Here is a 17,688-nt window from a genome sequence, read left to right as displayed (position 1 = left end):
AGGAGCTACTTTTTTTTTTTTAATAGACTTTATTTTTAAGAGCACTTTTAGGTTCACTGCAAAACTGAGTGGAAGTACAGAGATTTCCCAGCTACTCCTGCCCCACACATGCATAGCCTCCCCCATGATCCACATCCCCCACCAGAGTGGAACAGTTGTTAGAATTGATGAAGCTACATGAACACATCTTTATCACCCAAAGACTATAGTCCACATTAGGGTTCACTCTTGGTGTGCATTCTATGGGTTTGGACAAATGTATAATAACTTGTACTCACTGTTGTAATATCATACAGGGTAGTTTCACTACCCTAAAAGTCCTCTCTGAGGAGCTGCTTTTTTGCTTGTTTTGTTTTGTTTTGCTTTGTTTTTTGGGGCTGTGCCTCACAGCTTACGGGATCTTAGCTCCCCGACCAGGGATTGAACCCAGGCCCTTGGCAGTGAAAGCACAAAGTCTTAACCACTGGACCGCCAGGGAATTCCCAGGAGCTGCTCTTTTTTTTTTTTTTTTTGTATATATATGTATATTTTAAAATATTTATTTATTTGGTTGTGCTGGGTCTTAATTGTGCACGTGGGCTCCTTAGTTGTGGCAGGCGGGCTCTTTAGTTGTGGCATGTGAACTCTTAGTTGCAGCATGCGTGTGGGATCTAGTTTCCTGACCAGGGATCGAACCCAGGGCCCCTGCATTGGGAGTGTGGAGTCTTAACCACTGCACCACCAGGGAAGTCCCAGGAGCTGCTTTTTTTGATTTGAGGATTGAGTGGGATAAGTCTCTCCTCTTGCTTTGCTTCACCACCAAAATACAGACAAAGGCCAGTTACAAAGGAGGGTAACTCCTTTTTTTCTTTTTTTAAACAGCTTTGTTGGGATAATTCATGTACCAAACAATTCACCTATTTAAATTGTACAATTCAATAGTTTTTAGTATATTTACAGATTGTACAACTGTCATAATCTAATTTTAGAACATTTTCTTCATTCTAAGAACAATAACAGTTACTCTGCATTTTCCCCTCCCCTCAGTCCCTGGCAACCACTGATCTACTTTGTCTTTATAGATTTGCATATTTTGAATATTTTACGTAGATGAAATCATACAGTATGTACCCTTCACGACTGGCTTCTTTCTCTTAGTTCATCTACTGGCTTCTTCTCAAAGTTCATTTACTGTTATAGTATGTATCACTACTTTATTCCTTTCTACTACTGAGTAATATTCTGTAGTATGGATATATCACATTTTGTTTATTCATTGACCCATTGATAGACATTTGGGCTGTTTCTACTTTTTGGCTATTATGAATAATGCTTCTGTGAGCATTCATATATGAGTCTTTGTGTGGATATTTGTATATTTCATTTCTGGTATATACCCAGGAGTGGAATTGCTGGATCCTATGGTGACTCTGTGTTTAACTGTTTGAGGAACTGCTAAACTGTCTTCCGAAGTGGCAGTACCGTTTTACATTCCCATCAGCAATTTATAAGGGTTCCAGTTTCTCCACATCCTAGCCAGCAATTGTTATTGTCGGTTCTCTTGATTTTAGCCATCCTAGAGGTTGTGCAGTGGTGTCTTGTATCAGTTTTAATTTGCATTTCTGTGAGTTGTCTTTTTACTTTCCTGATAGTCTCATTTGCAGCACAAAATTTTAAAATTTTGTCAGTGTAATTATTCTGTTTTTTCTGTATCTGTTACTTTTGGTGTCATGTCTAAGAAGATTGTATCTAACCGAAGGTCTTGAAGATTTATTCCTGTTTGCTTCAAAGAGTTCTGTGGTTTTCACTCTGACATTTTAGGTCAGTGACCCATTTGAGTTAATTTTTGCGTGTAGTGTAAGAAAGGGATCTTCCTTCATTCTTTTGCATATGTATATCCAGTTGTTCTAGCACTATTTGTTGAAAAGACTATTTTCCCCCATTGAATTGTTTTGGCATCCTTGTTGCTGCTGCTTATTTTATACATGCGTTTGGATGAGACTATAAAATTCAAATCCTTATCTATTTTGCATGGATGGTATAAGATTTTAAAACACAGTTTGAAGAAACAAGAATTTGGCAATGTTTTGAGACCCTTAGAAGTGACCGTCTAACTTTTCCTGGTAAGATTGTAGCAAAAGAAACTGTGAATAACCAATGCATTTTTTTCTTCATAGGGACATCCAGCGTGCCCACAGAGTGGTGGCTGAGCTTCAGGCTGGAATGTGCTTCATTAACAACTATAATGTCAGCCCAGTGGAGTTGCCCTTTGGTGGATATAAGAAGTCAGGTGAGGATCTGGGAACCCTGAAAGCAAACCCCCGTCTCTAGAAACACTGGTCATAATTCAGTCCTTATGGAACAGGTTCCTAAACCTGTGTGTGTATCAGAATCACCTGGAAAAGTATATGAATTCCTGGTCCTCCCCAGGCCCATTGTATCCGTCTCTAGGAATGGAAGCTGAGCATCTTTATTTTTTCCAGAAGCTCTCCAGAAGTCTTTGAGGTGTAGACTGGATTGTGAACAGCTGACATATATCTGAAAAAGGTTTATCTCGTGGGTAGGATTACTTTTTCCTCACAGTCTGTGATTGCCATTAAGTGTAAAACCACCCCTAGGCGTTCTAACCATGGCAAGTTTGTAAATCTAGTCTGTTAGGAGATTTGAGGCATCAGGAACATAGCCATTACTTTGAGGTTCTTTCTTTGGAGTTTGTTGCTAATTTCACCAATTCTGTATGAAAATTGGTTTGGACTTTGTAGGTGCACCATTCTAAGAGTCCGACCCCTACTCTCCTGGCAGATATTTATGGCCATCACCGTGTTGGCAAACACATAAACACGGATGAATGATGATGAGATGGTGGGTGTTAATTTGACAGTTTTATTTGGTATTGCGTTTGGTATCATTCTGGCATTCTCTAGTCATACTTCACTAGTCATCCTTGTCCCTATGGGGTACCTGGAGGAGCTGTAACACAGACCTAAAGGCAGGGTAGGAACCAAGGCTCTGTTTTATTAATTCATAACCCTCAGTTTGTTTGGAATCTGCAGCTTTGGCCTCAGTGGGGCCTCTGAGGCCAGCTTTCCCTTCCCTAAACCTGAATCTTTGGATCAGTGCCCATGGATATGCCTATATGAGATGAGAGGGACAGAAAGCTGGCCTAACATGCCCAGTGGGCTCCATGCTGAGAGGATTTGGAAAGGAACAAAAGGCAGAGTGAGGCCTTAGCAGGGCCATTGTGTATGTCGCATTTGGAATGATGCCCCCTGGAGATGTGCATTTTTGGAGACTGGGCCTTGCTCTTAGGATGCAGAGCCTGCCTCAGTCTGGGGTAGGGGACACAAGGAAGGCTGTCCTGTAACCTCATCTACTATTGATTGGGCAGTGTCTTGGCTTTGAGTAACCTGAGAGCCTAAAGGGTCCACTCCCCACGTGAGTGGACAGAGTATAAATAGTAGGTGCTCTTACAGATTTAGTATAAGAGAAGGTTAATAAGCCTATTATGTAGAGTTAAGTTCTAAGTTAGCACTGACTTTCAAAGGCATCAGGTTGATAATTGTAGAGAATGCTCTAATGCTTGATAAGAAAGTCTGAACATTTTTAGACCTTAGCCTAGAAGAGTAGATACTAGAAGTTAAGAGTCGTACTGGTAAGAAATGAAACCTAAATATTTCCCCGTCCCCGAAGGCTAGTGTGTCACTTTTCCCACGTCTAGCTCCACAGCTAATACATGCAGTTGAGGACTTGATCCCAGAACTTCTTGGCTCTGCACTCTTCTCCAGCCCTGGGAGCCGTGCCTGTTTCTGCAGGTCACTGTGGCTGGATTACCGCAATGGCTCACCCTCACCCCTTCTCTTCCTTTCAGGGTTTGGCAGAGAGAATGGCCGTGTGACAATTGAATATTATTCACAACTAAAGACTGTGTGCGTGGAGATGGGTGACGTGGAGTCTGCTTTTTGAAAACGTACAGAGAAGCCAGTGAACACGGCCGGGCCTGGGAATAATGAGAAGCGGCTCTCTTGACCGCGGCGGTGCAGCCACCTACCAGTTTAGATCCAGAATGTTGGCCATTCAGGATAAGAGAATGGTTCAGTGTTACTCTTCATCTCTCAATCAGTTTCCTAAGTGAAAATGTGCGTAAGTGCCTTTTAGATGCTAATCAAGAAAGCTGTGATTTTCCTTAAAGCAAATTTCTGGGAAATCTTTGAGAGCCACTAGCCACTACTGGAAAACAGGGGGAGGGACCAGGATTGTTCTTCCACAGAGCCGACCCACTGACAGGTTCATTCTCTAGCTTGCTTTAAAGAACCCGTGCCTTTATAGAGGTTCCTGGGGGAATCAGCAGAGATTTCTGCTCCTTGACGTTTTTAAAGAGATGGCCCCTTGTCATTCCATTCAGAAGGCTGGCAGTCGGGAGAGAGGGCTTGGCTTATTAATAGACGGGTCTGTTTGGTGTGAATGCTGACTGGCCAGAGCCAGCGCTGTGGGGATGGGGGAAACCGGCTCCAGTCCTTGAGTTACAGCTTGCTCTCTTATGACAGAAGAGTTTCCTTTTAAACGTACAGATTATTTGTAATCCACTGCAGTATACTGGAACTAAATAAATCATACCGTCAGTCCTTTCAGTGTCATGTTTTGAAGCTATACACATCTCAGGGTTATAGGAGGACACAGGATAGGGCTAAAGTTAAACGTTTAAGGCAGAGGATTTGACCTTCTTTGCAGTGAGTACATGTGGGCAGGCTTCTGTTGCTGTAATGAACTTTCAGTGGCCCATTCAGACTTCTGGGCTCCATGTTCTTCCCAGACCAGATAAACTGGGCCTGTCCTTAAAGGGCTGTCAGATCATGGTGACTTCTCAGACTGTTGCAGTGATCCTCATCTTGCCCTCTTATCTTCCCTTCAGGGGAATAATTTAGATTTAATAGTGGTATTAGGGTTCTCCAGAGAAACAGAACCAATAGAATAGAACAGATACGTATAAGAGAAGATTTCTTATAGGAATTGGCTTACGTGATTATGGCGGCTGCGAAGGCCCACAGTCTGCTCTCCATAAGCTCGAGATCCAGGAAAGCTGGTGGTGTAAAACCAGGAGTGCTGCTGTCTGAGGGCAGAAGATGGATGTCTCAGCTCAAGCAGAGAGAGTGAGTTTGCCCTTCTTCTGCCTTCTTGTTCTATTTGGGCCCTGAATGGATTGGATGATTCCCACCACATGGGGAGGGCCGTCTGCGTTACTCAGTTCACCAGTTCAAATGCTGATCTCTTCTGGAAACACCCTCATAGACATACCTAGGCATCCCATCGCCCAGTCAGGTTGACATGTAAAATTAATAATCACAGTAGCTAAGAGGTAAGGGATGGTTCTTGTTACTGGGCCTGCATCTGATTATCTATTATGATGGGCAGAAACTGTAGTTAGAGGATGAGAACAATTGAATCAGCCTCTCTCGATGGATATTCGCACAGCGGGCACATACGTGATACCGAGCAAGGCCAACAATGATCTTACCCTGGGTCTTCGGGGGTCACGCTGGGTCCTTGTGTGACTTCCACAGTAGGAGCCGCCTGGGAGAAGACAAGTTTCTGGCAGTTCCTCTGAAGAGAAAACAGCCAGGGAAAGGGAACCAACATTTGAATACTCCCTGCGATCCATCTGCTACTTCCCTTCTCATTGAATACTCACACTAAACATGAGGAAGTCGTTAGCCCCAATTTTCAGGTGAAGAAGCTGAGAATTGGAGAAGCCTGGACCACAGCCAAGTCAGTAAGTTGAAGAGTAGAGTTCCAGTCCAGCTATGTGGGACTTTAACTCTTACACTTCCTGCTCTCCGTCCCCGATTCCTAGACCTTAACTCATTGTATTCATTCCGTATGACTGCTGTAACAAATTACCACAAATGTGGGGACTTTAAAACAACACATTTATTATCTTGTAGTTCTGGAGGTCAGAAGTCCAAAATGGTTTCACTGGGCAAAAACCAGGGTGTTGGCAGGGCATGCTCCCTCTGTAGGCTCTAGGAGAGAATCTTTCCCCTCCTTTTCCAGTCTCTAGAGCTGCATTCTGTGGCTCATGGCCCCTCCTCTTTGTTTAGTAGCAGCAGCTTAGCATCAAGTCTCTGCTTCCATTGCCTTCTTTCTCTGTGTGGTCAGATCCCCCTCTGCTTCCCTCTTATATGGACACTTATGATAGCATTGAGGGCCCACCAGATGGTCCATAATAATCTTTTATCTCAAGATCCTTAACATAATCATGTCTGCAAAGTGTCCTTTTGCCATAAAATATTCACAGGGCCTGAAACTTAAGATGTGACATAGCTGGTGGGGGGCATTATGCAGCCTACCGCACCCGGCGTGGTCCAAAGTGTGTTCCAGGATGTCATCAGCTATCGTACTTCACAAATTTACCTGAACAAAGATTCTTGTTTGTTAATGAAGCATCTTAGGAGAGTAATAATATGTACAAAATGCACTTAAGGAAACATGATTTAACCAAGAAGCCAGGCCTTCCTTTGATGTGGAAGAAGCTGTATCATCTAGTTAAATGCTCCTGGAGTCTCCTTTTTCTCTACTAGTATTTTTTTTTTAATATTTATTTATTTGGCTCCACCAGGTCTTTAGTTGCGGCACACAGGATCTTCGTTGTGGTGTGCAGGATCTTTAGTTGTGGCGTGCAAAGTCTTAGTTGTGGCATGTAGGCTCTTAGTTGTGGCATGCGGGATCTAGATCCCTGACCAGGGATCGAACCCGCGCCCCCTGCATTGGAAGCATGGAGTCTTACCCACTGGACCACCCAGGAAGTACCTCTACTAGTATTTTGATTAACTTTTGAAAGTTAAGCAGAAGGTACCCTTCTTTTTCCTTCTCCTGTCTAATATTATCTCCTAGAGGTAACTACTGTTAACATTTGGGTGCCTGTCTTTCCTAGGATTTTCTTAAAGGTAATAACTGCCAACTAACCCTGTATCCTCATGAGGCCACATGTAAATTTATTCAACTCATGTCCTTTTATATGCATTTTAAGATTTATTTGGTTGACAGCTTCCTGTGCTACAGCGTCCTTTAACTGCTACTGATAGAAATGGTTTTGGAATTGTATTAATGAGAGAAATAAGAAAACCAAGACCCATGTTGGCTTACTCCTTTGCAATAGCTCAGAGTCCTGATCTCTGGCTTGGCTTTTCTGTGACTCCAAACAGAGGCAGTCTCTCACTTCGGCAGGTTTTTTTCAGACAAAAGGTGGCCACTGGGTCCCTTCTTTCCTCCTGCTGCTCTTTATTTCTTATACCTTCAATCCTCTTGCTGCCTAAGGCAAGAATCTGGCAGAAGGAAGGTGGGCTACAGTTTACTGACACCATCCACGGAAGTCATCCACCAGGAGCTTCCGGAGAAGGGGGGCAACCCTGAGTTCCTTGCCTGCTTCTTCCAATGGCAGAGTCTCCACCCTAGCTTCTCTGAAATGCGTAGTTCTGAGTTTGGCTTTCCTCGGAAGTAAAAATGATTCCTTGGTTTTTCTTATACCTAGAGACCTATCTTTGTATTTCTTTTTACAGCGTGAGGGGGAAAAAATCAGCAAAGGGGAAAGAGGAGACCAAGTCTTAGCAGTTAAATGATGCTGTGAAAAACTATCAGAAAGTCAGATCAGCAGTGAGCAAATCTCTTCAGAGTAAATCAGCATTCCTCATGCTCTTGCTTAAGGCCCTACTGCGGCTTTTAGTTCAGTTAGAACACAGTCCAAACTCCTCACCGTGACCACCACTGCCCTTCTCTGATTCCCCCCTCTGTCACTCTCCCCGGTCACCTGTGCGTTACTCTGCCAGGCCTTTTCTTGCCTCAGGAGCCTCACACTCACTGTCCCTCTTCCCCAGAGAGCATGTTTTTCTAGATCTTCACCTGTAGGCTCCTGAAAGCCAAAAACTAAACATTCACCTCCTTAAATCTGCAGTTGGCCGCACACATCCTTATCCCACTACACTGTTTCATTTACTTCAAAGCATTTATCACTGTTTGAGATTACAAGCTTATTATTTCTCCGATTAGAATGGAAACTCTAAAAGCCAGAACTGTCATGGCACTGGGCTCAGAAAGTACCTAATGTTTGCGTGAGTGAAAGGATTCGAAGGGCTGGGGTAGAGCCTTGGTACTCAGTGTGGCCCAGGGGCAGCAGCCTGTGCTTGTTTGACCTGTGGAATCTCAGGTCTCACCTCAGGCCTCTGAATCAGAATCTGCATTTTAACAAGACCCCCAGGAAGTTCTTACGCAGGATAGTTTGCCAAACGCTGGTTTTAGAGCAACATGATCGAAATACCCAGAAAGAGCTTAAAAAATACCGAGATTCTAATTTAATTGATTCGGGGTGTGGTCTGCTCATCTGGATTCTTAAAAGGTCCCTGCTGGGGTGAATTTAGGGGACAGACAAGGTTGAGAACCACTGCTTTACTGCTGTGCTATCCAAGTACAGTCGCCACTAGCCACATTTAGCTATTTAAATACGATTAAAACTAAATAAAAACTCAGGTTTTTAGCTGCCCTCGTCACATTTCAAGTACTCGATGCCACACATGGGTTGTGGTAACTATAGTGGACAGTGCAGTTGAATAATACTTCCATCATGTCAGAAAGTTCTATTGGACAGTGCTGCTTAAGAGAGGGAACTGAGAGAGCTGTTTTTGACTGAGTTAGGAGAGCATCTTTGGAGGCAAGTGATATAGGGATGAAAGGAAAGTGGGGCAAACTCTGGGGGTGTCCTTGGAACATAAGAAGATAACCTGGTTGCTGACTTTTGATGGATGAAGTTTCACCAGCAGGTGGCTCTCCTGCTTCCTACCACACCTTGTGCTGGAAACTGAGCTGGCCCTTGGCCACGGGAGCACCGCGCTAGGTTTGATCCTCAAGAACCTTATACAGTAAGGACAGGTGGAGGTCAAGATGGCGGGATAGAAGGACGTGGAACTCACCTCCTCCCACAAATACATCAAAAATACATCTACATGTGGAACAGTTCTCACAGAATACCTGCTGAACTCTGGCATAAGATCTCATACAACCAAAGCTGTAAGAAAGATCACCGGGTAGGACAAAAGGGAAAAAAAAGAAGTAATTAGGACAGCACCTGTCCCAAAGTAAAAAAAAAAAAAAAAAAAGTAATTAGGACAGCACCTCCCCTGAGAGGGAGCTGTGAAAGAGGAAAAGTTCCCTCACTCTGGGAAGCCCCTTCAGTGGCTGGGAGATCAGCTGGGACAGAAAGGGAGCTTCAGAGGCTCGGAGGGCAGTGCAGTAGCTGCATTGTGGTAGGCAGAAAACAGACCTACACAGACGGTCCTGGCCATGGGCAAACTAAATGATGCAGAAGAATGAATAAGTGATCTGGAAGATAAAATAATTGAAATCACCCAGTCAGAACAGCAGACAGACTAACGAAAAAAATGAAAGCAATATATGAAACCTATGGGATAATATAAAGTGAGCCGATCTACACATAATAGGGATCCCAGAAGGAGAAAAAGGGGATCAAAAATGTACTTGAAGAAATTTTGGTGGAAAACTTCCTAAACCTAAAGAAGGAAACAGATATCCAGGTACAGGAAGCACAGAAGGTCCCAAACAAGATGAACCCAAACTGACCTACACCAAGACATCTAATAATTAAAATGGGAAAAGTTAAAGCAGGCATCCTGAAGGCAGCGAGAGAAAAACAGAGGGAACCTCCATAAGGCTATCAGCTGGTTTCTCTACAGAAACGTTGCAGGCCAGAGGGAGTGGCAAGATACATTCAAAGTCCTGAAAGGGAAATATCTGCAACCTAGGATGCTCTACCCAGGGAGAGTATCATTTACAATAGAAGGAGTGTTGGGCGGCACCCTGCAGGCCTACAAGCCTTGTACTTGCCCATCCTTGAGACCAAAGAAAGATCCTGGAGTCAGTGATAGAGACCTCAGTGGTTTAATGGGTGGTGGATCTTTCATGTCTGAAGCAAGACCCTGGAACGACACCCCACCATGTGTGGCAGACAGTGGGTAGGACATGGCAGCAGTCTTTGTTCCTGGGGCGAGGGCGAGGTTACCAGTTATTGGGGGAATTGAGGTCAGGATGGCTTATCAGTTACCAGGGAAACTAGCAGAGGGGCATGCTCTTCACCACCCCATTAATAAGTTATCATGGTGGAGATATTCTGATCTGAAGATTAGAACAATCACTAGCTGGGTTGGGGGCAAGTATGTAGGAAGGTCAGTCATGTGAGTAGGGTGTAGGTGAAGCAGGCACTGGTTGAGCAGGGGATGTACAGAGAGCAGCCATCTTGGTGGCCTGATCATACACTCCACCCCTACATAACGCTGCACGACCCTCACAATCTTGGTCTGCCCTTCTTCTGTGATATCCCTGGGGTCAGGTATGTAGGGGGGCACTGCAGCCAGATGCCACAAATACAGATGGCAGCAGCCAAAGAGCATCAAGAGTAAGATACCTAGTAGGCTAAGAACAGTCATTTGCCAGAATATGGGCAAATTTTGGAGCCAAGCACTTACTGGGGTAATGGAGAGGGAGTCAATAGCAGCAGTGCCCTGTCTGGTTATAAAGAAGGTAAGGCCAACCCTGTTTTTCACAAATCCCGAGCAACCCCCATGGGGAGGAGAAGGCCTCGGCTCTAAAAAATACATTCTGGTGGAGTTAGCAGTTACCCCATGTTTTGTTAGGGGTGGACGCATTAGGTCTTTCCCAACAAAAAAACAGTTAATCACACTAGTTGGACTTGTGTGTCCAGAAGCCAGCCTATTCCACTCCACACAGCATAGCCTGGGTGGGGGGCTCATGGGCAGTCAAAGTGTATGATGTGTTACATGGTAGTGTTTACCGACAGGGTCCTTCTGACGTACTGGCATGTGGGATAGGAAGATGGTAAGGGTCTTCCCCCGCCCCTACCCCACCCCGCCACTGTCAGTCGTCTCCACATGGTCACATTAGCCAGGTCGATTTTTCACGGAAATCCAGAGGGAGACAACAACGGCATCTTGCTGTTGCCATTAACCCAGCAATTAGACTCTTTTTTCAGTGAGGTTATTGTTGCTGCTCAGTCCTCAAATAGATTTCCTCCACTCAGGCTAGGGACAAAATGTAAGACACCTAACAGGCACAGCACAGGGAAGATCATGACCATTAAGCAAAATACAAGCCGTATCCGTATTCTGAGATAGTATCAACCACACCTGCCTGTCGTTTTTGTCCAGGTCTGTAATATAGTTCAGAAAACAAGTTTTCAGTAATACAGGAATATGTCCAAAATCACACCTACAGTGGCCACCTAGGCTCCTCCAAACTGGCTGTTGTGGAATTCCTCAGAAGTCTCAGACTGAGTTCCCAAAAGGCCTTTCAAGGCCAGGAAAGCCATACCAAGGCCTGCCATCAACTCTGCCTCGGTGGAGTCCTCTCTTGTAGAAGTCCCCCAAATATTGAGATTCCTGCACATGCCAGGAGACAGTCTTTCCCATTCACCTGCTTGGAACCCAAGAGTCTTCAATTTCTGGAGGGACCAGGTAGAGAGAAAAGAAAAATGTTTCAATTCTACCCATAGGTATAGTTTAACAAATTGCTGGAAGTCGTAACTAACTTGAAGGGAAGGGCTTCCCTATATCTGAAAAACATAGATCAAAACCAGTAATACTCCAGACAAAAACCATAAAAATTATAACCATATACACCAGTTCACTCAGTAACGAATCCTTTTAACTTTTTATGAAATCATCAGGTTTTCCATTAGCATTGTTTGATTTCTTACCCAGTTCAGCACGATGAGCTGAAACTTATGAGACCTGTGCTTGTCAAAAAGTCCTTCCTATGAATCTTCTTGAAGATGGAGCACTTTTTGCAAGAGCATCAGAGTACAACAATAATTGTCTATAAATGACAGAAGACTTAAAAAGGTATAGTTAAACACCTGATTACAATGTAATCAATAAAGAAACTTGGTTATAATAACTAGAATTATGACATTATAATCTTAACCCTTAAAAACCTTAATCTCTGGCAAAAACCAAGGAGTAAGTAATTGTGAACTTTTTTTATACCAGCATTTCCTGATTGGAAAACTTACGCTTTAGTCTTCCTCTCCTAAGAAGGCAAAGGTAGGTAAACTTAGACCCACCTGGCAATTAATGTTCCAATATTTTATCCTATTTGAAATGACCCAGACAGTCAATGAATTCTCTTCATTTAGTTTCAAGTTGTCAAAATCTGGAGAGACTATTTTAGATAGACATTCCCAAAACATAGTAATTCCTAGAGTTTGTCCCAAACCTCTTATCTCATTTACATTTCCTTAAAGTTTCATTATATCAAGTTCTTTTATTTTTTTAATTAATTAATTTTTGGCTGCGTTGGGTCTTCGCTGCTGTGTGCAGGCTTTCTCTAGTTGTGGTGAGCGAAGGCTACTCTTCGTTGTGGTGCATGGGCTTCTCATTGTGGTGGCTTCTCTTGTTGTAGAGATGGGCTCTAGGCGCACGGGCTTCAGCAGTTGTGGCATGTGGGCTCCAGAGGGCAGGCTCAGGAGTTGTGGCACACTGGCTTAGTTGCTCCACAGCAGCACGTGGGATCTTCCCGGACCAGGGCTCGATCCTGTGTCTCCTGCATTGGCAGGCGAATTCTTAACCACTGCGCCACCAGGGAAGTCCTCAAGTTATTTTCCTTGCTGACAGATTTGCAACAGATATATTAAGGTCTTATTTTACCTCTTGTAAACCTAGGTACAACAGAAGTATTATACTTAACACCGATGACTCTAAAGACATATCTATATTAATCAAGCCAACAAGCTTAAGTAGTTTCAATAGCAGATATCAGTTCAGTACTGAATATTTCCCAGATCATGTGAACCTGAAATTCATTCTGGACAGTTTCTTTTATCTTTCAGAGAATTTATGTAAGTGCTTAATTTCTTTTAAGCCAATTAAACAGAGCTCATCCACAAACCAATCTTCGCCATGCCATTTGGAGACAGAGACACATCATATTTATAAGGTACACATAGACATACATATATCTATATAGACACAGAGACCTCACAGTTTTCCTAGAATTTAAGAGGGTCTCTTTTTCCCCCTTCACTCTCAGGTAGATTATTTACATCTCAAAGGCACAGGAAGAGAAATACCATTTCCTTCTAGAAAGCTAATTTCCTCTAATGGCATATGCAGAAACCAGTTTTAGAATGTCAAGAGTCCCATCTTGGACATTTTCATGGAATTTTTTCAATTTCTGAATAGCTAATTCAGTTTAAACAAATAATAGTGATAGACAATAGTACATATCATTCACTCACATTCATATCCATCACTTTCAGAGGAACATGCATCAGCACTCAAGTTACCAGGACCCCCTAACAAGGGTCAAAACCAAGGAGAGACAACAGGATTTGGACTCATATACTGGGGCACTCATGCACACACCCAAGATTAAAGCCAAACCAATTACAAAAGGCTCATTTTAATACAGTAGCAGAGCCATTAGGCCATTGTTCTCCATACTCTCTTGGCAGCCCTCATTCATCAAGGACAGCCACCACAGGGCCCCACATACTAGTGGATAGCCACCCCAGGATTTCCCCTGCAACTTATGGGCCCCATGTGTAGTGGACGGCCACACTGGGATTTCTCCCACAACTTTTGTACCCCATGTGTTAGTGGACAGTCCCTGCAACTTTCCATTCCCTGTCCTTATTTCCTGATATCTCTGTGCCCACAGGAGTTTCCTGGGTCTCCTTGCTGGCTTTGTCAATTGTTGGGCTGCACCCCGCAGGCCTACAAGCTCTGTACTTGTCCATCCTTGAGACCAAAGAAAGAGCCCCGAGTCAGTGACAGAGACATTAATGGTTTAACGGATGGGGGAATCTTACATGACTGAAGCAAGGTCCTGGAGCAACACCCCACTGTGTGTGGCAGATGGGAAGGACATGGTGGCAATCTTTGTTCCTGGGGTGAGGGCAAGGTTACCAGTTATAGGGAGAATTGAGGTCAGGTTGGCTCATTGGTTACCAGGGAAACTAGCAGAGGGGAACACCCCGTCACTGCCCCTTTGATAAGCTATCAGTCATGGTGGAGATATTCTGATCTAAAGGTTAGAACAGTCATTAGCTAGGGGCAAATATGTAGGAAGAACTAGCTGAGGTGGGGGCAAGTATGTGTAGGAAGGTCAGTCATGTGAGTAGGGTATAGGTGAAGCAGGCACTGGTTGAGCAGGGGATGTACAGAGAGCAGGAGAACAACCGTCTTGGGTGGCCTGATCATACAAGGAGAGAGAAAGAATTTCTCAGACATGCAAAAATTTTAAAGTACAGCAAGACTAAATCTATCCTGAAAGAAAGATTGAGAATCTTCTCTAAATAGAAAAGAAGCAAGAATCTATAAAGGAAAGAGAAAATCACAATAGGAAAGTAAAACACTAAAATAAGCCAGTATATAGATTTTAAAAAAATCAAAATAATTTTTGTGGAAGTGATTATAACTACAATGAACAGCAAAAGGATAAGCATGAAGATGTAAAAGAGGATATCAGAATCATAAAATGTGGGGGATGGGAGTAAGAAAAATACAGATTTTTTCTTAGAATGTGTTTGAGCTTATATGACTACCAATCTAAAGCAAATAGATATAGTAATGGGTTAACATACTTGAAAACCAGGGTAACCACAAACAAAAACATACAATAGATTCACAAAAACCAAAAAGAAGAGAACTCAAGCATAATATAAAAATAACCATCAAACCACAAAATGAAAAACAAAAAGAAAGGAACAAAGAAGAAATACAAAATCAACTGGGAAACAAGGTTTAAAATGGCAAAAAAAAATACATATCTATTAATTACCTTAAATGTTAATGGACTAAATGCTCTGATTAAAAGACATAGAGTGGCAGATTGGATAATAAAACAAGAGCCTACAATATGTTGCCTATAAGAGATCCACTTTAGGACGAAGGACACACAGATTGAAAGTGAGGGGATGGAAAAAGATTTCTTGCAAATGGGAATAAAAGGAGAGCGAGGGTAGCAAGATCCATATCAGAAAAAAATAGACTTTAAAACAAGACTATAAAGAAAGATAAAAAAGGACACTATATAATGATAAAAGGATCAATAAAAGAAGAGGATATTATACTTCTTAACATATATGCTCCCAATATAGGAGCACCTAAATACATAAAACAAATACTAACAGACATAAAGGGAGAAATTGATGGGAATACAATAATAGTAGGAGACGTTAACACCCCACTGACATCAAGGGACAGATCTTCCAGACAGAAAATCAATAAGGCAAAAGAGATCCTAAATGACACAATAGAACAGTTAGACTTAATTGATATTTTCAGGACATTACATCCAAAAAAAAAAAAACAGAATACACATTCTTTTCAAGCACACATGGAACATTCTCTAGGATAGACCACATACTAATACACAAAACAAACCTCAACAAATTTAAGAGGGTAGAAATGATTTCAGTCATCTTTTCTGACAACAGCATGAAACTAAAAATCAACCACAGGGACTTCCCTGGTGGCGCAGTGGTTAAGAATCCACCTGCCAACGCAGGGGACCCAGGTTCGATCCCTGGTCTGGGAAGATCCCACATGCCACGGAGCAGCTAAGCCCGCGATTCACAACTACTGACCCTGTATGCTGCAACTACTGAAGCCTGCACGCCTAGAGCCCATGCTCCGCAACAACAGGAGCCACCACAATGAGAAGCCCGCACACCACAAGAAAGAGTAGCCCCCATTTGCTGCAACTAGAGAAAGCCTGTGCAGCAGTGAAGACCCAACACAGACCAAAAAAAAAAAAAAAAAAACCCACAGAAAGAGAAACAAGGAAAAAAAATGATTACATGGAGACTAAACACGCTACTAAAAAAACCCAATGGGTCAACAATGAAATCAAAGAAGAAATTTAAAAAATACCTTGAGACAACTGACAATGAAAACACAACTAAACAAAATCGATGGGATGCAGCAAAAGCAGTCCTAAGAGGGAAGTTCATAGCAATACAGGCCTTAATCAAAAAACAGAAAAATCTCAAAACAACCTAACCTACCACCTAAAAGAATTAGAAAAGGAACAAACAAAACCTAAAGTCAGCAGAATGAAGGAAATAATAAAGATCAAAGAGTAAATAAATAAAATAGAGAGTAAAAAACAATAGAAAAAAATCAAATCAAGAGCATGTTGCTTTTTTTTTGGCTGAGTTGGGTCTTCATTGCTGCGCACAGACTTTCTCTAGTTGTGAGCAGGGGCTACTCTTCGTTGCAGTGCACAGGCTTCTCATTGCAGTGGTACCCCTTGTTGTGGAGCATGGGCTCAGTAGTTGCAGCATGTGGGCTCTAGGGTGCACAGGCTTCAGTAGTTGTGGTGTGGGGGCTCTAGAGTGCAGGCTCAGTAGTTGTGGCACACGGGCTTAGTTGCTCCGCGGCATGTGGGATCTTCCCGGACCATTGGCAGGCAGAGTCTTAACCACTGCATCACCAGGGAAGTCCCAAGAGCATGTTTTTTGAAAAAATAAAATTGATAAACCTCTGGCCAGGCTCACCAAGATGAAAAGAAAGAGGATCCAAATAAAATAAATGAAAGAAGAGAAATAACAACTGATACCACAGAAATATTAAAAACCATAAGAGAATACTATGAACAATTATATGTCAACAAATTGAACAAGCTAGAAGAAATGGACAAGTTTCTAGAAACATACAGCCCACCAAAACTGAATCAAGAAGGAGTAGATAATTTGCACAGACCAATCACTAATCTGCAATTTAAAAAACTCCCTGCAAAGAAAAGTCCAGGACCGGATGGCTTCACTGGAAAATTCTACCAAACATACAAAGAAGAACTTATACCAATCCTTCTCAAACTCTTCCAAACGACTGAAGAGGAGGGAACACTCCCAAAGTCATTCTATAAAGCCATCATCACCCTGATACCAAAACCAAGGACACTAACAAAAAAGAAAACTACAGGCCAATATCTCTGATGAGTACAGATGCAAAAATTCTCAACAAAAATATTAGAAAACCAAATCCTACAAAACATAAAAATGATCATACACCATGACCCCAGGGTCACAAGGATGGCTCAACATATGCAAATCAAAACAAAACAAAACTGCTTAGTTTACTTGGAAAAAGTATGCAGCTTATAGCTATCTAATCAAAAGTCAGAAGTCTTTACTCTTGGCATAGAGAAATCAGGTGAACTGTTAATTTATAGTCCAGTTACAAGCATAATTTATCCTTCAGTGTTGGTCACATGAAAATATTAACATCATAGTAATACTTCTTTGTTTATTCAAAGTATATGTAATCTAATATGTACATATATTTCCCATTACCTGTTGGAGCTCATGCAATATAATCTATTGTAAAGTTTACTTTAGTTCAACTTTTCCTTTGTTTCAATGGGATAAGCCTTAAAACTTTTCCATAAAATAAATTACTTCTCCCAATACGATTTGATTTTAAAAAATACACAAGTCAATTGATGTGATACACCACATCAACAAAAGAAAAGACAAAAACCACATGATCATTTCAATAGACACAGAAAAAGCAATTGATGAAATTCAACATCCATTCATGATAAAAACTCTTACCAAAGTGGGTATAGAGGGAACATATCTCAACACAATTAACAGTCAACATAATACTCAGTGGTGAAAAGCTGAAA

At 42.3% G+C, this 17,688-nt stretch overlaps 1 protein-coding gene across 2 annotated transcripts in view; it reads left to right on the top strand.

The window, feature by feature from the left end:
• ALDH9A1 (aldehyde dehydrogenase 9 family member A1) overlaps positions 1-4,172 on the top strand; it is a 28,488-nt gene extending 24,316 nt beyond the window's left edge. Inside the window, exons 10-11 of one of the 2 annotated variants that reach the window (XM_065881256.1) lie at positions 2,157-2,269; positions 3,848-4,172. In XM_065881256.1, the coding sequence (XP_065737328.1) occupies positions 2,157-2,269; positions 3,848-3,942 (208 nt within the window). In that variant the 3' untranslated portion in view covers positions 3,943-4,172. The remainder of the gene's footprint in view (positions 1-2,156; positions 2,270-3,847) is intronic. The other variant, XM_065881265.1, reaches the window with a different exon arrangement.
• The last annotated feature ends 13,516 nt before the right edge of the window (positions 4,173-17,688 follow it).

Source organism: Phocoena phocoena, chromosome 1 (assembly GCF_963924675.1).
Source record: "Phocoena phocoena chromosome 1, mPhoPho1.1, whole genome shotgun sequence".
NCBI classification, from domain to species: domain Eukaryota; kingdom Metazoa; phylum Chordata; class Mammalia; order Artiodactyla; family Phocoenidae; genus Phocoena; species Phocoena phocoena.
This window is presented reverse-complemented; position numbering and strand designations above follow the sequence as displayed.